At 41.1% G+C, this 21,377-nt stretch overlaps 2 protein-coding genes across 2 annotated transcripts in view; both read right to left on the bottom strand.

The window, feature by feature from the left end:
• The window catches only part of ACBD3 (acyl-CoA binding domain containing 3), a 47,893-nt gene that overhangs the window by 17,084 nt on the left and 9,432 nt on the right, over positions 1-21,377 (bottom strand). The window contains exons 2-4 of the mRNA XM_050760515.1: positions 7,449-7,590; positions 6,401-6,541; positions 3,025-3,183 (exon numbers count right to left, since the gene is read on the bottom strand). Of these exons, the coding sequence (XP_050616472.1) occupies positions 3,025-3,183; positions 6,401-6,541; positions 7,449-7,590 (442 nt within the window). The remainder of the gene's footprint in view (positions 1-3,024; positions 3,184-6,400; positions 6,542-7,448; positions 7,591-21,377) is intronic.
• On the bottom strand, positions 224-1,645 carry LOC126937199 (probable ribosome biogenesis protein RLP24). The gene has a single exon (XM_050760571.1). It carries the CDS (start codon positions 1,506-1,508, stop codon positions 1,158-1,160), a length of 351 nt encoding a protein of 116 aa, XP_050616528.1. The 5' UTR covers positions 1,509-1,645; the 3' UTR covers positions 224-1,157.

Raw genomic sequence — 21,377 nt, 5'->3', positions numbered from 1 at the left:
CCTAAATACATAAAAAACAGTTAAGAGGCTGAAGAATAGATGGAAGATGTTACAGGTGGCCCTGGTAAGTATAAATAAGGCCAGTGAAAAATTGAGGGTCCACAGCATTTAATTTAAAGCCTGTCTTAATAAAGGAAATACTGAAAATATCTTGGCATGCTTAGTTTAGAGACACTCATATTCTTTTACAGATAAACCACATGCTGTTGCTGCTTTTTTTTTCTTTTTTTTACTTTTTAAATGGTTTTATTTTATGTACAAATAATGAACATATGTTGTACCCACAAATTCTACTTTCCAAAAACAGGAGCTTTTTAAAAGACAACCACATAATAACTTTTCAAAGGTGCTGGGATTCCTCTGCTTCTAGATCATTGCTGGGCTAGAAAAATAAAGTTTGTTCTACCAGGAATCACAAGTTAGAACTGAATATTCTCCAAAGTGGAAATTCTATAGTGTAGTGTCACCCCAGGCAAAGATTATTCAGTTCTCATCCCCAACATCCACAACTACCTATCAGAAGGGTTAAACCAGGTCAAAACAGTCCAGCATAATTTAGGCTGCATCAAACAATGTCATTATGCTCTTCTAAGATGCAAATAAACCAAAACAGGAAATAATAAAATTAAAATAATATCTGACACTGCCATACAAACTGTTAGTTTCTTTTTGTATCCCTCCCTTCTATAACATTAATAAAGGAAATATTTTACTGCAAAGAATATTTTATTTTATACATCACTAGCCATGAATTTTTGCCATTAGTTACTATACAAATGCTGCCTAGTGCCATTATCCAAATGGCATAACCATTTTACATCCACAATTCACTTCTATAGTTACAAGAATTTTCATGATTTACTTAAGTACATCTATCAGTGAAGATTTAACACTGAGATGCAATCTAACATCCGTAATATCTGATGTTAAGTAGATGGCAATGCAGGAAAGATGTATTTTAATCGCTTTTCATTTAAGTGACCTTATGTAAAAAATAAAATAATTTAGCAGTTCCAAGTATCCAAAGGGCATTTTCAAATGTACACAAAAGAAATGGTTACAGAGATTTTTAAGGAGCATCTTTCCATGTCCACATCCTCTTGTAACTGCTGTACGATTTTCTCTTCCAACTGCTTCCCTTTGCCTGCAAGAAGGGCTCAGATAAGATGGATGTTTTGCTTGACTTCTTTGATATCCTGAACTTTCTGTAGCTCTTTATTTTTCTTCAATCTGTTCATTATAAATTTAGCTTGGCGTTTCTGTTTGATCTCTTCAACTCTCTTCATTGCATCAATAGTCTTATTCCATAGCTCTTGCTGGTATTTGATAGGTTCATTTCTACGTTTTTCAAATTCAAATGAATTATCCACTGTAAGCTCTTTGCCAGCTGCTTTCCGGAATGCTTTGGTCCACCTAACTTTGCAAGGATTTCGCTTCTTTTTAAAGTTTTTATGACATTTAGATTTGCAAAATCTGAACACCTTGCAATCGTTGCGGACGAACATCATGCCGTGTCCAGGGTAGATGGGCCCCGAACAGAAATAACACTTCTCGATACGCTTGTTGAACCTGCGTGGGACCCCACCAAACAAATGCCAAGCTTGAGAGGAAGTCCTTTTTTTTTTTTTCTTGAGACGGAATTTCACTCTGTCACCCATGCTGGAGTGCAGTGGTGTGATCTCAGCTCACTGCAACCTCCACCCCCCAGGTTCAAGCGATTCTCCTGCCTCAGCCTCCCAAGTAGCTGGGATTACAGGCACCTGCCACCATGCCTGGCTAATCTATATTTTTAGCAGAGATGGTTTCACCATGTTGGCCAGGCTGGTTTCAAACCCCTGACCTCAAGTGATCTGCCCACCTCGGCCTCCCAAAGTGCTGGGATTACAGGCATGAGCCACCACGGCCAGCAACCACTTATGTGACCAACTTAACAGAGACCTCACAGCCATCTATTAATAGATAACAAAGCAAAGCCTCACAAACTCCTGCATACAGCACAACACTGGATCCACCTAGGACAACCTCCCCGCAAAAAGAACTGCATTCATAGTCTTTCTCCAAAGTTGAATGAGGCCCTGGGTGAGTTTGAGGCTAGCACTAAATCTTTTTCTGAGGAACTACCCAGAAATAATGAGAAGAAATCAATGGACTCTCAACTTCTCTGGTTTAACCTATAAGCCATGCCACCCCTACAACCTCAGACTTACTTCCCACAGTGCTCTATGGGTGTTAAATCACTGCCTCTTTGTACCCCACAGTTCCCTCTTGAAGAACCGTCAGTCCCTGTGTCTCAAAGCCCTTACTGAGTAAGCAATAGTTGCAGCCACCAAATCTTGTACTAAGGACCATAAATGGATATCTGACATAGACTGGGCCAAGAAGATTCTCTGTCCTGAGAAGTTGCAACTGGGTCTCACAGATTCCAGCCAGTCTCTGTCAGATGCATGGAAACATGGACCAAATAAATTCTGGGATAGACTTGCATATGCCAAAGCAGACAGTGACAACTTGCAGAGAGCAAGAATGAAGCAGAGACATAAGCTGAGAGAAGCAGAGACAAGAAACAGCACAACCAAGCAACCTCAGTTCCTGCTTCCAATCTCTAGGTTCTGCAAGTGAACCCCAAAACCTAACACATTCCTTTTTTCTTTTTTTTTGAGACGTAGTTTTGCTCTTGTTGCCCAGGCTGGAGTACAATGGCACGATCTTGGCTCACTGCAACCTCCGCCTCCTGGGTTCAAGCGATTCTCCTGCCTCAGCCTCCCGAGTAGCTGGGATTACAGGCATGTGCCACCGTGCCTGGCTAATTTTTTGTATTTTTTGTATTTTTAATGGAGACAGGGTTTCACCGTGTTAGCCAGGATGGTCTCCATCTCCCAACTTCAGGTGATCTGCCCGCCTCCGCCTCCCAAAGTGCTAGGATTACAGGCGTGAGCCACCACGCCCAGCCTGCTCATTTCTTATTTTTATTCTTTTTTTTTTTCCATTTCTTATTTTAAAACATAAGCCATATAATAAGCTTACTTTTGCTGCTCCAACCGAAGCCTCTCTTCTTCTATCCGTCTCCTTTCTTCTTCCTCCCGTCGAAGCCTTTCCTCTTCTTCTCTCCTACGTTTCTCTTCCTCCTGTTGCAGACGTTCTCTTTCTTCCTCTTCACGCCGCCTTCGCTCCTCTTCCTCCTTCCTACAAAGCAAAAGATAGAGAATGAACACTATACATTGAATCCTTTTTAAATATAAAACTTTAGTTCCCAGTGAAAACTGACATGACCTTTTTAGAGAACAATGTGGATATATATATCAAAATTTAAAATACACACACTTTACTAGCAGAAACTTATAGGGAATCAATCTCACAATATACAAATCACATCAAGAATAATTCCTGTTGCACAGCAACAGAAATGTGTCCAACATAAGACACTACTTAAATCATTATAATATTCCCATACCCTGAAGGATCCCCTCTAATACAGGCTCACAGCACTAAAAGCTTTTCCTTCATAATACCTGCTGTCATTGTAATTAAATTTGTGTGATACATTTAGCAACAGATCTGCCTTACCCATTAAAGTAGATGCTTCATAGGGAAAGAGACTGCCTATCTCACACCACTACATCCTCAGGGCTTAGCACAGTGCTAGAAAGAACAAGCACTCGACAAATGTGTATAGAAGTAAAAAATCCACCCTGAAACACCGCAGAGCCAAAGGATAGAAATACATGCCTAATATGTAAAGACATTTAATACATTTGCTTAATGAAAAAAAAAAAAGGTGAATACAAAGGAAAAGATCTGGAAGGATATACCCTAAATTTATCAGTTATTATCTACACAAAGGAGAGTGGAATAAAAAAAAATGTGGGAAAAAGATTTTTTTCAGTTTGTGTTTCAATAAAAAAAAAAATGTGTGGAAAAAAAATTTTTTTTTTTTTTTTTTTTTTTTTTTTTTTTTTTTTTTTTTTTTTTTTGAGACAGTTTGTGTTGGAGTGCAGTGGCCGGATACTCACTGCAAGCTCCGCCTCCCGGATTTAATTCTCCTGAAAATCTTTATAGTTTTTTGTATTTATTTTTCACGTGTAGCCAGGATTTCGATCTGAAATTAAAATTACAGGCTTTTAAGCTTTTAATTTAAAAAAGAATGGCTAACCTCTCAGTGCGGCCCTTGCCCAGCTTTCACCCATCCCACAAGACCCTTCCAAAAAGAACAGATCCTATTGTGCTAGGAAGGGACATCTTCAGGGTCTGAGACTGGTATGGTGTCCAGGGAGGCTGCAGACAGGATGAAAGGGAAGATTTCTAAGGAGTATCAGATAAAACACCATTTCTTGTTTCTACCACGAGAATTGTCTGGGCTACCTCACCTTTCTCCCCTCTAACTCCTATAAGTGATTAACAACTACCTGAGCCACAGCCAAGGCTCAAAATAAAACAATAACATGACCTACTTTTTTTTTTTCTGAGACAGGGTCTTACTCTGTCACCCAGACTGGAGTGCGGAGGCACGTTCCTGGCTCACTGCAACCTCTGCCTCCCAGGCTCAAACGATCCTCCCACCTTAGCCTCCTGAGTAGCTGGAACTATAGGAACCTGCAACCACACTCGGCTAATTTTTATGTTTTTTTTGTAGAGATGGGGTTTTGCCATGTGGCCCAGGCTGGTCCTGAACTCTTGGACTCAAGTGATCTGCCCGCGTTGGCCTCCCAAAGTGCTGAGATTACAGATGTGAGCCACCACAGGCGTGAGCCACTGCACCCAGCCATGACCTACTTTTAATGTGTCACAACTGGTACAGGGCAAGAAGGTTCACAAGCCAGAGCTTAAGCTTCAGGACAGGTGAAATCTACTCTTCAACACTTTAAAATAATTCTATATGGACTTTATCCCATGACAAAAGTATATTTTTAAAAAGAAAATGCAGCTCTATATGTTGAGTAGTAACTTTTGACAATGCTTAAGAGAAATATGCATATATATCATTAAAATAAGAACTTAAAAAGCAATAGATACTTATTCTACAGACATCATAGCGATACCTGATTGATCCAACATCACTACACAAAGGACTACAGGACATAAATCAATTTTCCAGTTAAAGAAATCTCATTCTATTCTCCTAAGAACCAAAACCTTTCTTTTAGATTAAAAAAAACTTTCTTTGGATAAATATCTTCTGAAAATGTAATTAAGCCATTTCCTATTATCTTAAACAGGAATAAATCATAACTAATGTTCCATCTCTTGATGACTCAGGGGTTACAGCTATAAACATAAAAACTGTACATCATACTATTGTAATGGAGTTTACCTTCATATTATATGACCCCTGAATGCCATGCTTTTATAATTCTCATGTCTATTTTTCATGCTTTCTATTATGTCCCTCATTATCAAGCTATTTTCTCTTCTAATCTGTTATTTTTAATCCAGGTTAAGGCAGGAAACCAGAGAATCAATTGTTTTTAAAGAATAACATCTGTTGGGCAACATGGCTCACGCCTGTAATCCCAGCACTTTGGGAGGCTGAGGCAGTGGATCACCTGAGGTCAGGAGTTTGAGACCAGCCTGGCCAACATAGTGAAACCTCATCTCTACTAAAAACACAAAAATTAGCTGGGTTGGTGGCAGGCACCTGTAATCCCAGCTACTCGAGAGGCTGAGGCAGGAGAACTGCTTGAACCCAGGAGGCAGAGGATCATTTCACTGCACTCCAGCCTGAGCAATAGCAACGGAACAAGACTCCGTCTAAAAAAAAAAAGTATAACATAACCTGAAGAAAAATTGGTTTTGTAGCATCATTTTCATCACTTAAAATTTTAGGTAGTCAAAACTGTTGAAAATACAGCTACTAGATAAATAAGGTGTAACTATAATTCTAATTCTCAACTACAACGGAGAATCCCATAAACATAAACAGCACATTTAGTAGCTCCTCCTCCAAAACGTGAAAATAATCAATAAGCCAGCTGGACGCCAAAGCCAACATGAATGTCTATATAAGGTAGCATAGTTGCAAACAATGAAATGGAGCATGAGTATTCTAGAAGCTCAAGGGAGACTGCAGCAAAGGGTATGTAAGACCAGAGGATAGGGAGGAGGGAGTGGTTGAGTTTATGGTGGGGCTTATTCAGAAACTTACTGTAATAAAACAAAAGGAAGGCCATGATGGATGGGAGGTTTCTTTTAAAGACACAGCCAGTAGGAAGCAGTTCTCCCTCCCCACAAAACTCATAATATAAATACCTGCTCACATCAGGAAGTTTGAACAATTGCCACAAGAAATGGGGATCCAAGGAAAGCAAAACACCTGATCTAGAACTAGAACAGACACTCCATAAAACAAAAGCATCAGTACACTGGGCTGTGCAGCAGTAAAGTATTCCATGCCCTCAAACTTCACCTTTTTTTTTCTTGCTCTTCCTTCTCTATTTTGTGGGACGCAACGTACGTTGAAAAGAGATGGCAACACCTATTTAAGAGCTTGACAAACTCCACCATGGCATCCTCTTTAGACATGTTTCCCAAGGCTGCCCATTCTCTCCTGTAAGGAATAACAAGAAAAGTTACCTCCCCTTCTTAGTAGAAAGAGAACTTTTAAATTTAAACTAAATATGAATAATTCTCAATTGTAACTAAAATGAAGAATGATTCTACTGTAAGCAAAAGGCTCAAAACTTCAAGTTTTAACAAGTATGTATTGATTTACTAGATATGCCACATACAATCCAAACAACTGCATTGCTGATGATTCCCATACAGCAAAAGGGTATCAATTTTTTTTTTTGAGACAGGATCTCACTTTGTTGCCCAGACTGGAATGCAATGGCGTGATCTTGGCTCACCAAAACCTCTGCCTCCCAGGCTCAAGCGATTCTCCTGCTTCAGTCTCCCAAGTAGCTGGAATTACAGGCGTGCACTACTACCGCTGGCTAATTTTTTTATTTTTAGTAGAGATGAGGTTTTATGTTGGCCAGGCTGGTCTTGAACTCCTGACCTCAAATGGTCCACCCACCTTGGACTCCCAAAGTGCCGGGATTACAGGCGTGAACTGCTGCACCCGGCCTACTTTTCTTATATAATATTTGAACCTTAATTAAACAAAAATACTCAATGTATTTTTTTTGTCACAATTTTTTTATGCCTCAATAACGCAATCAATTACTATGTATTTTAAACGGCTACTTTTAATATTATTTGGGAAGAACCAAATGAACCTCTACTTGTCTTATGTTAATAATCAGATGAATACAGTTCTTCCACAATATTTAGCCATAAACATCTCTAAACTAAAAACAGATAAATATCTGAAGACTCCAGAAGCTACAAGAAAAAATGTTAAGTTCTTATTTTAAGCTAATGAGCCAGCTATTCACGTCTTAACCAATACACATTGTACCCTTTGCCAACATTATTCTCATTAAATTCACTACACAGAAAAACACTGTTACCTCCTGTCATTCCCCAGCACATCAAAGAATCCAACCTCAGGACAAGTGTCTGGATTATATGGGCCCATAAGAACCTGCTTATGCAGTGCCACAAGCTTCAATTTTTCTTCATAAGTTGAATGAAATGCTTTGCCATCTTTTTCTGTAAGAAACACAAAGAAAACAATTAGCACTGGCAAAATACATGATTTTCAGCATTATATACTAAAGTTTTACTACAAAGTATGTCACAAACTGCCTGTAATAGACACAAACACTATTATAGTGAAATTTTTATTTCAATTACTTTTTAAAAATGTTTTTATTTTTAGACAGAGTCTTACTCTGTTGTCCAGGCTGGAGTGCAATGGTGTGATGACGGCTCACTGCAGCCTTGACCTCCTGGACTCAAATGATCCTCCCACCTCAGCCCCCCAAGTAGCTGGACTATACGTGCGTGCCACCAAACATGTCTTTTTGCAGAGACGGGGTCTGCCCAGGCTGGTCTCGAACTCTTGGGTTCAAGCAAGCCTCTCGTCTCAGCCTCTTTTTCAAAAGTGCTGGGATTTGAGCCAGCATAGTAATTGAGCCCAGCCCAATTACTACATTTTATGAATAACAGAACCTAAGACAGAAATCCTGTATGATGGTTTTTTTTTTTTTGCTTTTTTTTTTTGAGACAAGGTCTCACTCTATTGCCCAGGCTGGAATGCAGTGGCATGATCACAGCTCACTGCAGCCTCAACCTGCTGAGCTTAAGTGATCCTCCCACCTCAGCTACCCAACTACCTGGGACTACAGGTGGAGCATGTGCCATCATCCCTGGAAAATGTTTTTATTTTTGTAGAGACAAGGTCTCACTATGTTGCCCAGGCTGGTCTCAAACTCCTGAGCTCAAGTGATTCTCCCGCCTCAGTCCCCCAAAGAGACGGCATTACAAGTGTGAACCACCATGCCTATCCTGAATTATGTTGTAAAAATAAGCCAACTATCAATATTCACGCTAAAGCTACTACAGAAAAACCCATCTGTCAAGCTGCAGTCAGGCTGCAGCCTTGATCTCCCAGGCTTAAGCAATCCTTCTGCCTCAGCCTCCTGAGAAGCTGGGACTACAGGCATGTGCCACTACATCTGGTTAATTTTTTATTTTTTGCAGAGACAACGTCTTACAATGTTGCCCAGACTGGTCTTGAACCCTGGGCTCAAGCAATCCTCCTGCCTCAGCCTCCCAAAGTGCTGGGATTACAGGTGTGAGGCACCATGTCCAGGCCAACAATCGGTTTTTAAAATAGCTTTTAAAAATAATTTTTAGCCAAAAGAGAAAAGAAACACTTAAAATAATTTTATATTAGTCCCTTTTAACACGATCATGCATAAGAGATTACATACACTTTGAAAGGCTGTATTCAAAAATGTATCCATCCCACTGAGGCAGTACAACGTGGTGGAAAAGGCTTTGGAATTGGATGGCCTGGGTTTAAATCTCATCTGAGACACTTCCTAGCTATGTGACCATTCAACCTCTCAGTTTATTCATCAATAAAGAGAGGGTTACACTTCAGAGGTTGCTACTTCAGAGGCAATAGGATTATTATTATTATTATTATTATTTTTTTTTTGAGACGGAGTCTTGCTCAGTCGCCCAGGCTGGAGTGCAGTGGCGCGATCTCGGCTCACTGCAAGCTCCACCTCCTGGGTTCACGCCATTCTCCTGCCTCAGCCTCCCGAGTAGCTGGGACTACAGGCGCCCGCCACTACGCCTGGCTAATTTTTGTATTTTTAGTAGAGATGGGGTTTCACCGTGTTAGCCAGGATGGTCTCGATCTCCTGACCTCGTGATCTGCCCATCTCAGCCTCCCAAAGTGCTGGGATTACAGGCATGAGCCACCGTGCCTGGCAAACAGGATTATTATTATTAAAAACTATTAATGCTTTTCTTCCCTTCATCTGATTGACTCTGGTAAGTTTCCATATAGGCAATGAAGAGTGCGACAAGTTTGACCTATAAAGACTAACTGCTACCAACATTTAAAAGTCGTATGAAATTAGGTTCTAGTAAAATGGGAAATACTCAGTTCTGCTTCTTTGATAAATGGCAGCATTAACTACTGGTTGATTCCAATGATAACAGACTACCAAATTTAAAGAAAATGGGGAGGGGGCTTGAAAGTAGTATATGCTACCTATATGTCTCATTCATGTATATAGTGGTGAAATAAAATCACTAATGAGTGAGAAGAATATGAGTTAAAGAACAACAGGAAACTCAGAAGAAAAAATATAGAAGCTGCCAATAAATATCCAAAACGATATTCAACCCCACTAGTCAAGAAATACAAATTAAAAGCATTAGATAGCAAGACCCCCCCATCAGATAAATAAAAAAGATAACATCTAAAGTTATTAAGATCCTACAAGTACCCATTCTCAATAAAATATAACAATTATATAACAATATACAACAATAAGTTATGTGAATGTGGGATCTCTCTCTCTCAAAATATCTGACTGTACTCTACTCACCTATTTTCAGACCTTGATTAACCCTGGGTATCTGAAACCAGGGAAAGCAAAACCATGGACAATGAGAGACACCTGTATTTCAAAATTATAAATGTGTATGCCCTATGATCCAGTCATTCCAGTTCTCATTACATATGCTTGACAAGAACTCCCAAATATACAGAAGGAGGCAGATACAAGGACATTCATTGCAGCACTGTTTTCTTGTGACTGGAAATAAAAGGTTATCAATAAGAGAAAGTCGAAACAATGCGGTACAGCCATGCCTTGCATAATGGCATTTCAGTAAAGGACAAATTGTTTCTATGACCGTAGTCCCATAAGATAATAATGGAGCCCAAATTTTCCTATGGCCTAGTGGTGTGGTAGCCACCATAACACGGTGCGACACATAACTCAAGTATTTATGGTGACGCTGGTGTAAACAAACCTACTGTGCAGCCAGCTGTATAAAAGTATACAGCACATATAACACATAATATGTGATGACATTAATCATCAAATACTTAACAAGTACATTAATCACCAAAAGTTTTCTTACACTACTATGACACAGGTGATTATTAGAGAAACACAGCCCAGAACAACTTCCTTCTCACTGTTTTTTTGAGACGGAGTCTCGCTCTGTTGCCCAGGCTGGAGTGCAGTGAGTGGCACAATCTCACTGCATAAACTCACTGCAGCTTCCGTCTTCTGGGTTCAAGTGATTCTCCTGCCTCAGCCTCCCGAGTAGCTGTGACTACAGGTGTGTGCCACCACACGCAGCTAGTTTTTATATTTTTAGCAGAGATGGGGTTTCACCATGTTGGCCAGGCTTGTCTCCAACTTCCAACCTCAGGTGATCCACCCACCTCAGCCTCCCAAAGTATTGGGGTTACAGGCGTGAGCCACTGTGCCCACCCCCTTATCACTCTTAACAAATGAAAAATAGCTAATAGATAATGAAAAATAGATAATTTGAAAAATAGCTCCAGCTCCCGATCTTAGCCTCGTGATTTAGCGAGTTTTTGTTTTTTAAAACAAAAAAAAAGGCATTAAGCAGCCACTGGCATTAAGCAGCCAGGCACAGTGGCTCACACCTGTAATCCCAGCGCTTTGGGAGGCCAAGGCAGGTGGATCGTTTGAGGTCAGGAGTTTGAGATCAGTCTGGCCAACATGGCAAAACCCTCTCTCTACTAAAAATACACAAACTAGCTGGGTGTGGTGGTGCAGCACATCTGTAATCCCAGCTATTCAGGAGGCTGAGGCAAGAGAATCATTTGAATGAGACAGAGGTTGCAGTGAGCTGAGATCATGCCACTGCACTCCAGTCTAAGCAACAGAGTGAGATTCCATCTCAAAAAAAAAAAAAAAAGGGCCAGGCGCGGTGGTTCAAGCCTGTAATCCCAGCACTTTGCGAGGCCGAGACGGGCGGATCACGAGGTCAGGAGATCAAGACCATCCTGGCTAACACGGTGAAACCCCGTCTCTACTAAAAAATACAAAAAACTAGTCAGGCAAGTGGCGGGCGCCTATAGTCCCAGCTACTCAGGAGGCTGAGGCAGGAGAATGGCGTAAACCCGGGAGGCGGAGCTTGCAGTGAGCTGAGATCCAGCCACCGCACTCCAGCCTGGGCAACAGAGTGAGACTCCATCTCAAAAAAAAAAAAAAAAAAGAAAAAGAAAAAACATTAACCTATGTCATTTTATCTTGAGCCTATAAAAGAACATATTCTGCCAATGATTCAAGAAAAAAAGATGTGGTGGGCCTGAGAGTGCATTTTTCCTTTCTTTTTTTAAGAATAAATTCAATTAAGTGGTTTTATCTAAATACATGTCAGTAAAGATAAAATCACATGGAAACTATGCACCTGAAGACCACTTTTCTGATTAGTCATGCAAAATAGCAATTTCGAACATATGCACACAAAATTTTTTTTTTTTGCCGCAGGAAGGTGATTTGAACTAATAGATGGGGCAAGTGGATATGAAAAAAATTTTTTGAAATCTGTGACTATTGCTATAAAGTTATCTGTAAAATACTGCTATGTGGGTTTTCTACTAATGGAGGGAGGGTTCATTTCCTACCAGATGATAAATTTGCTTCTCTTTGAGACAGGTTCTCACTCTGTCGCCCAGGCTGGAAGGCAGTGGCATGATCACAGCTCACTGTAGCCTTGAACTCCTGGGCTCAAGAAATTCTACCACCTCAGCCTCCTGAGTAGCTGGAACTATCAGTGAGTGCCACTATGCCCAGTTAATTTTTGTTTTTGTAGAGAGAGGGTTTTGTCATGTTGCCCAGGCTGGTCTCGAGCTCCTGGCCTCAAGTAATCAATTGCCTTAGCCTTCCAAAGTGTTGGGATTATAGACATGAGTCACCATGCCTGGCCAACTTGCTTCTTTATTTCAAGCATTTGATAATGTGAACTAAGTGCAGGGGCTTTGAGGGATGGTAAGTAAACACTTTTTTTTTTTTTTGAGACAGAGTCTCGCTCTGTCACCCAGGCTGGAGTGCGGTGGCACAATCTTGGCTCAATGCAACCTCCATCTCCCAATTTCAAGCGACTCTCCTGCCTCAGCCTCCCTAGTAGCTAGAATTACAGGCATGTACCACCACGTCCGGCTAATTTTTGCATTTTTTAGTACAGACGAGGTTTCATCATGTTGGCCAGGCTGGTCTTGAACTCCTGAACTCAGGTGATCCGCCCGCCTCGGCCTCTCAAAGTGCTGGGATTACAGGTGTGAGCCACCGTGCCTGGTCGAGTTTCAGTACTTTTGGATGTTATTTTAACATCTGCCCTTTTTACACCTGACAGAATTAAAAATATAGTGCAAATTTAAAAAGTGTTTTTATTTATTTATTTTGAGATGGAGTCTTGCTCTTTCACCCATGATGGAGCACAGTGGCGTGATCTCCGCTTACTGCAACTTCTGCCTCCCGGGTTCAAGCGATTCTCGTGCCTCAGCCTCCTGAGTAGCTGGGACTACAGGTGTGTGCCACCATGCCCGGCTAAATTTTGTATTTTTCATAGAGACGGGGTTTCACCATGTTGGGTTGGCCAGGCTGGTCCTGAACTCCTGACCTCAGGTGATCTGCCTGCCTTGGCTTCCCAAAATGCTGGGATTACAGATGTAAGCCACCATGCCTGGCCAATAAATGTATTTTTAAAAAGAGGAATACGTGGCCAGACACAGTGGCTCACGCCTGTAATCCTGGCGCTCTGGGAGGCTGGGGCGGGTAGATCACCTGAGTCAGGAGTTTGAGACCCGCCTGACTAACATGGTGAAACCCCATCTCTATCGAAAATACAAAAATTAGCCGGGCATGGTGGCACATGCCTGCAATCCCAGCTACTTGGGAGGCTAAGGCAGGAGAGTCGCTTGAACCTGGGAGGCAGAGGTTACAGTGAGCCGAGATTGTGCCATTGTACTCCAGCCTGGGCAACAAGAGCAAAACTCCATCTCAAAGAAAAAAAAAAGAGGAATACGTTTTCAGTATTAGTTCTGGTCAGGCAGTCAAACAGATTCGTTCACCTCTGTGAACTTCAGTGCTTAAGCCTATGTTTTTGTTCACAGGCCCTCATCAAAAAACACGCCCAGCAAATCTCACAAAAGAAATTGACTTTATGGGTCAACTACTATGAGAATGAACAAAACAGTATATCCATTCTTGTGAACTGTCCTGGCATTCCCATTTACTCTTTTATGCACTTACTAGTTTTAAGAATTGCTCTGTCGCCAGCTGCAGCGGCATGCACCTATAGTCCCACCTATTCGGGAGGCTGAGACAGGAGGGATCATTTGAATCCACAAGTTAGAATCTAGCCTGGGCAATCCATTGAGATTCTGACTCTGAAGAAAATAAAAATAATTGCTCTATAATCCTTTCTTTAAATCTTACTACTAAATCTCCAAATTAACATTTTTTCTATATGAGAGCCAAATTTGTCTCAAAAAACAAAATCAAGAAAACAAACAGCCAGGCGCGGTGGCTCACGCCTGTAATCCCGACACTTTAGGAGGCTGAAGTGGGAGGATCACTTGAGTCCAGGAGTTTGAGACCAACCTGAGCAACACTGCAAGACCCCACCTCTACAAAAAAACTAAAAAACAGCTGGGTGTGGTGGCATGCGCCTGAAGTCCAGGCTTCTCTGGAGGCTCAGGATTGCTTGAGCCTCAAGGTCGAGGCTCCAATAAACCATGAAAGCACCACTGAACTCCAGTCTGGGTGACAGATGAAGACCCTGTCTAAACAACAAACAAGCAAACAAATAAACCCAGCAGGGACTGGTGGCTCATGCCTATAATCCTAGCACTTTGGAAAGCTAGGGCAGGTAGAGTGCTTGAGCCCAGGAGTTTGAGACTAGCCTGCGAAACACGGTGAAACCCTGTCTCCACACACACAAAAAACCCAAAAATTAGCTGGGCATGGTGGTGTGTACCACAGTCCCAGCTACTAGGGTGGCCAAGACGAGAGGATCCCTTGATCCTAGGGGTTGAGACTGTGGTGAGCCATGATGGTGCCACTGCACTCCAGCCTGGGTGACAGAGTGAGACCCTGTCTCAAAACAAAACAATGTTAATACTAATAATTATTTTTGAAAGACTGTATTACAAATTAATTTTATTTTATGTATTCATTTTTTATTTCCCCAAATTTTCAGTAAGCATATGTACTTTGTAATCAAACACACATATACATTACCTTTTTTAATACACATTTTTAAAGTCAAAGCAATGTATTTTCAGCCTTTGGGATTAGGTTAAGAGATTATTCTCCCAAGGAATATACAAAACCCAGGAGGCTGTGCTAATCCCAACCAGTTTTGGTATAGCACAGTTCACACAGTACTGAAATCCTAAGCTTCAAAAAAAAAAAACCACAGAAAAATAAAAATCCTTCATAATCTATATTGTTAGGCAGACTACTAGTATTACACAAAAAGTTACTTCTCTCTTACTCTTCAGGTGGCTCTGGTTGACACATCACAAGAGTTTAGTCTTTTAAATCAGATGAGAATAATTTTCTTCTTCTTTTTTTTTTCTGAGACAGAGCCTCATGTCGCCCAGACTGGAGTACAGTGGGACGATCTCAACTCACTGCAACTTCCGCCTCCCAGGTTCAAGTAATCTCCTGCCTCAGCCTCCCCAGTAGCTGGGATTACAGAAGTGCACTTACCACACTTAGCTAATTTTTTTTATTTTTAGTCAGATGGGGTTTCACCAATGTTGACCAGGCTAGTCTCAAACTCCTGACATCAGGTGATCCGCCTGCCTCAGAATCCTGAAGTGCTGGGATTACAGCATGAGCCACCACGCCCGGCCAAGAATAATTTTCTTCTAAATTATTTCTGGTACCGTAAACGTTAAATGTAGTTAGCAGGAAAGTAATAACTCCACTAACTGCACTGACACAAAAAGCCTTGTAGAAACTCAAAAATCTTTAACCAGGGCCCTATTCCTGAAGGAAAGTTCTATTTCAGTCCTCTCAGAAGGGAATGCAGGCATCATCCTCAGCTCTTCCACTCATTAATTATTATTATTACAAAGTTATTTAATTCAATCAATTTTGGAATTCTGCTTTCTATGGCAAACAAAAGCAAACACAAATCCTGCTTAGAAAAGAAAACATGCAGATAAACCTTCAGTTAAACATGATAGATTGAACACACACAATTACCCCTGATCCTTAATGAAATCCCACTAAAAGGAATAAGGAAGCCAATTTAGAGAACCCTGGAAAGGGCTGGGTGTGGTGGCTCATGCCTGTAATCCCAGCACTTTGGGAGGCCAGGGCGGGTGGATCACCTGAGGTCAGGAGTTCGAGACCAGCCTGACTAGTGTAGTGAAACCCAGTCTCCACTAAAAATGCAAAAATTAGCCAGGAGTGGTGGTGCATGCCTATAATCCTAGCTACTTGGGAGGCTGAGGCAGGAGAATTGCCTGAACCCGGGAGGCAGAAGTTGCAGTGAGCCAAGATCGTGCCACTGTACTCCAGCCTGGGCAACAGGAGCGAAACTCTGTCTTGGAGGGGGAAAAAAAAAAAAAGAGAACCCTGGAAAGGTTCACAAATTAAAGGCATCAGGTTCTTTAAAAGCTGAAGTCTAGATGAAAACAGGAATCTGGTTTAAAGTCTATATAAGATGTAAGGAGCCACCCTCCCCCATCCCATTGCGTTTGCCAACCCCAAGCAGGCAGATGGCTACCCTGCTCCTACTCAGTAGAGGGCTGGATATTTACTACAGAAAATGAATCAGGGATGCTCCAGATGTTAGGACACTTTGGCTTAGAGTATGCTATTAGACAGATAAATGAAATGTTTCCCCAGTAAATGGTAAGTACCTCCCACTCATCCCCACTTCTCCTGCCTAGTTTCTGAATGTTGGCAACCAGGTTCATATATCCCATGCAAGAGAGAGGAGTATTTTCTTGAAAAACTGGCTCCAAATAATGACCTACAGACACTGATTTGAAAGATGCTGACATTTGAAGGTTCTTCTACAAAACTTCTGTCTCATCACCTTAGAAAAAAGGTTCCTACTTTAATGTTACAATTAGGTGTTCTGTACCTTATCCTTTAACATGAAATACTCAAGGATCACCAGACATTTGAGGAAAGCTTCCAATATGGAAACAAAAAAAACTACAATAAATTTTAACAGTGAAATAACATTCAAAATTTATACTCAACATCCTCAGGAACAGAAGCTAATGCATCTATGAAGCAAAACAAGTTACTTAAAAAAAAAAAAAAAGACAATTCAGAGAAAAAAGAACTCTTGGAAATTAAAAATGTAAAAAAAAAGCCCACAAAAACACAAAAATTAAAAAATCTAGAAGATGGAGCTGAGGATATTTCCTAGAAAACAGAGCAAAAATATAAACATGAAAAATAGGGAAGAACAGATAAGAGAATTAGAAGTTTAATCCAAAAGATCGATTATCTATTAACAGTACCAAAAAGTGAAAAGAGAGAAAATTACCAAAGAAATATGGCTGGGCGCAGTGGCTCACGCCTGTAATCCCAGCACTTTGGGAGGCCGAGGCAGGCGCATCACCTGAGGTTGGGAGTTCGAGACCAGCCTGATTAACATGGAGAAACCCCATCTCTACAAAATTAGCCAGGCATGGTGGCACATGCCGGTAATCCCAGCTACTTGGGAGGCTAAGGCAAGAGAATCGCTTGAACCCGGAAGGCGGAGGTTGCGGTAAGCCAAGATCGCACCATTGCACTCCAGCATAGGCAACAAGAGCGAAACTCCGTTTCGAAAAAAGAAAGAAAGAAAGAAAGAATACAAGAAAATTTCCCTGAAATGAAGGGCCCAAGTTTCTAAACTGAAAAGACTATCAAGTATTCATCAAAATCACTGAAAACAAACAAGAAGACAATACTTCTCTAATTTTTTAACACGGAGATAAAACAGGAGATCTACATACTTCTAGAAAGAAAAACTGGTCACATACACAAGACAAACAATTAGAATGACTATAGACTTCTTAAGAATATGAATACTACTGAGTGTGGTGGCTCACGCCTGTAATCCCAGCACTTTGGGAGGCCAAGGAGGGTGGATCACGATGTCAGGAGTTCAAGACCAGCCTGGCCAAATGAAACCCCATCTCTACTAAAACTACAAAAATTAGCTGGGTGTGGTGGTGGGTGCCTATAATCCCAGCTACTTGGGAGGCTAAGGCAGAGAACTGTTTGAACCGGGAGGCGGAGGTTGCAGTGAGCTGAGATCATGCCACTGCACTTCAGCCTGGGTGACAGAGTCAGATTCTATCTCAAAAAAAAAAAAAAAAAAAAAAAAAAAAAAAGGAATACTGAAAGCTAGAAAACAATGAATGGGAAGTTGGGTACAGTGGCTCAGGCCTGTAATCCTAGAACTTTGGGAGGCCAAGGCAGGCAGATTACCTGAGGTCAGGAATTCGAGACCAGCCTGACCAACATGATGAAACCCCGTCTAGCCCTACTACTAAAAATAAAAAAAAAATTAGCTGGGCATGGTGGCATGCACCTGTAATCCCCGCTACTCAGGATGCTGACACAGGAGAATCGCTTGAACCCAGGAGGCGGAGGAGGTTGCAGTGAGCCAAGATCGCCACTGAACTCTAGCCTGGCAACAGAGTGAGACTCCATCTCAAAAAAACAAAGAAAAAGAAAATAGAAAAGAATGAATGGAATAATGCCTTCAAAATTCCAGAGGGAAACTATTTCCAATCTAGACTTTTATGCCCAATCAAATACATCAAAAGTGACAGTAAAACACATTTTTGGAAAGGCATGGTCTCAGGTACTCTTTTCACAAGAAGATACTAAGGGGTGTGCATTTCCAAAGTAATGGAATAAATAAAAACAACAACATAGGAAAATAAGTGATTCAGGGGAAACAGAATCCAACACAATAGGAAAAGGTGAAGGTAATTTCCAGGATGACAGCTGGGCAGCTGACTTAACTAAGTCTTACCACAAACACTAAGACTAGTTCAAGAATTTAAGGACATTTAAGATAGATGTCTTTACAAAAAGGTTTGCACAAGAACAAAAATGTAATCAAAGTGCATGATCTGTTTCAGCAAAGAATAACATAAAAACAAACAGCAGACAACAATTTAACCACAAAACAAAAGTAGGAGTCTGAGAAGAGGAAAGGAGAAAGATATAGACATACATAAGTTAGAATTTTTTTTTTTTAAATTAAAGCAGCAGTAGGAAAATGGAAGCAAATACCAGAAGAAACAATTAAATAATGGAAAGTAGTTGCCTTTGGGGAGAGGACCTAGGAAATGGGAAAAACACCAGAAAACAGGGTGACTATTTTTCATTATAAATATTGTAGTACAATTTCACCTTTTCAATTGCTCTGGTTTCCATTTTTAATAAAAAGGTAAAACGAATAAACTCATGCACAATTTCAGTAATCAGTTCATAAGCTACTACAACACAAGTGGTGGGCAGAATAATGGCTCCTTAAAGATGTTTAACTTCTGGAACCTGTGAATATGTTAGGTTACTTGCAAAGGCAGAATTAAGGTTGCAGGTGACCTTTTCCTGAACTACTCATGTGGGCCCAATGTAATCATAAGGGTCCTCATAAATGGAAGGGGAGAAAGAGTCACAGATTTGAAGAAGCTCTGGTGGCTCTGAAGATGGAGGAAGGGGCATAAACAAAAGCTTATGGCTGGGCGCGGTGGCTCACGCCTGTAATCCCAGCACTTCGGGAGGCCGAGGTGGGCAGATCATGAGGTCAGGAGTTCAAGACCACCCTGGCCAACATGGTGAAACCCTGTCTCTACTAAAAACACAAAAATTAGATGGGCGTGGTGGCACGTGTCTGTATTTCCAGCTATTCGGGGGGCTGAGGCAGGAGTATTGCTTGAACCGGGACTGGGAGGCGGAGGTTGCAGTGACCCGAGATTGCACCACTGCACTCCAGTCTGGGCTACGGAGCGAGACTCTGCTCAAGAGAAAAAAAAAAAGCTTGCAGGTGCTCCCTGGAAGCACATGGAAAAGACAAGGAAACAATTCTCCTCCAGAGCCTCCAGAAGAAACAAAGCCCTGCCAACACCCTGATTTTACCCCAACAGGACCTATCTCTAAGTGTGTGTGTGGTTTTTTGTTTGCTTTGCTTGTGGTCATATTTATTACTACAATTTTTTACACCTTCTTTAACAACAGTTGTGATCCTGGTGGTCTTCGGCAAGAGGGCACTCAGAAAAGCACGATCTAACTTTTGGTATTATGAGTGAGTGAGACATTACTATCATAAAAACTGCGACTATATGAATATGAAAAGTAAAATATACGTGAAGAAAAAAATGCCTCAAGTTCTGTGCATATAATACTGACTCACAATCAAATGAGCAAAATTATAAGGCTAATTATAAAGTTTATCTGATCCAGGACTGTCAATGAGATATTTTAACCGTGGTCTTCTCCTGACCTTGTGATCTCAGTAAATTAAAAATATATATTTATTGATCCAGTTGTCAATGAGTAGAAATAAAAATTGTTAGAAATTGTTTATTAACTGCTTTCAAAGAAACATGTCCAGCAACTTTGAGGAAAAAATGCACATTCTTTTTAATCACCTATAATCAAACATAATTGATAATCTACTGAAGATTACATTCAGCCGTGAATAATAGGCAACATCAACAATATTCCTGATATGAGGAAAGTGCTTATTCTCACATTAAAGTACTGGGTGAAACCAGTCACTGCACAATGCGGCAGAGGAACAAACTTCCATGTAGCTGGATTTTTTTTTTTTTTTGAGACGGAGTCTGCTTTGTCGCTTGAACTGGAACTGGTTCAAGTGGTCCCAGTTGATGCTGGAGTGCAGTGGTGCCATCTCAGCTCACTGCAAGCTCCACCTCCCAGGTTCACGCCATTCTCCTGCCTCGGTCTCCCGAGTAGCTGGGACTACAGGTGGCCACCACTCCCAGCATTTTTTTTTTTTTTTTAGTAGAGACAGGGTTTCACCGTGTTAGCCAGGATAGTCTCGATCTCCTGACCTTGTGATCCGCCTGCCTTGGACTCCCAAAGTGCTGGGTTTACAGGCATGAGTCACCGTGCCCAGCCCCATGTAGCTGTTTTTGACAGTACCATTGTAGCTGTCATCTTGAATCAGGAACAGTCAATACCAGTATGAACAGAGGAGTTTACTATACAAATCAGATCTTCTATCAATTTAATCCATAGACTAGGAGAGTCAGATCATCAGAGGATATTCCCAACCATGAGAGTCTGAATTGGTTGTCTGGTACACACGTCAGGGCTTGCAGGAAAATCTTAAGTACAGATGGATTTTTAGCAAGAGTTGTTTTAAGCCACAGATTTTTTGTTTGTTTGTTTGTTTTAAGACGGGGTCTTGCTCTGTAACCCAGGCTGGAGTGCAGTGGCACGATCTTGCTTACTGTAATCTCTGCCTCCTGGGTTCATGTGATTCTCCCACCTCAGTCTCCTGAGTAGCTCGGGCTACAGGTACAAGCTACCAATGCCCGGCTAATTTTTGTGTTTTTTTGCAGAGATGGGGTTTCCCCATATTGCCCAGGCTGGTCTCGAACTCCTGAGCTCAGTGATCCACCTGCCTCAAACTCCCAAAGTGCTGGGATTACAGGCATGAGCCACTACACCCAGCCCAAGCCAATAAATTTGTGGTAATTTGTTACAAGAGCAATAGGAAACTAACATGATATACAAAACACATTTTTCAGGCAATTAAAAACAGATAATGGGATCTACATTATGTTCTTACTAAACTTACAAGTATTTAACTTTACAGTTCAAATAGGACAGCATAATTTGATACCAAGCCCAAAGCTCTGAAAGATTACAATTAAGTCCCTCCCACCTGAAATTAAGTATACAAAAGACTATTAGGCTCACACTTCAACTGCTATTTTATAGGATAAATAATATTTTTTCTCTTCTCTCTGGAGAAAA

This window comes from Macaca thibetana, chromosome 1 (assembly GCF_024542745.1).
Source record: "Macaca thibetana thibetana isolate TM-01 chromosome 1, ASM2454274v1, whole genome shotgun sequence".
Lineage (NCBI taxonomy): Eukaryota > Metazoa > Chordata > Mammalia > Primates > Cercopithecidae > Macaca > Macaca thibetana.
Note: the sequence above shows the minus strand (reverse complement) of the source record. Positions and strands in the feature narration are given on the sequence as shown.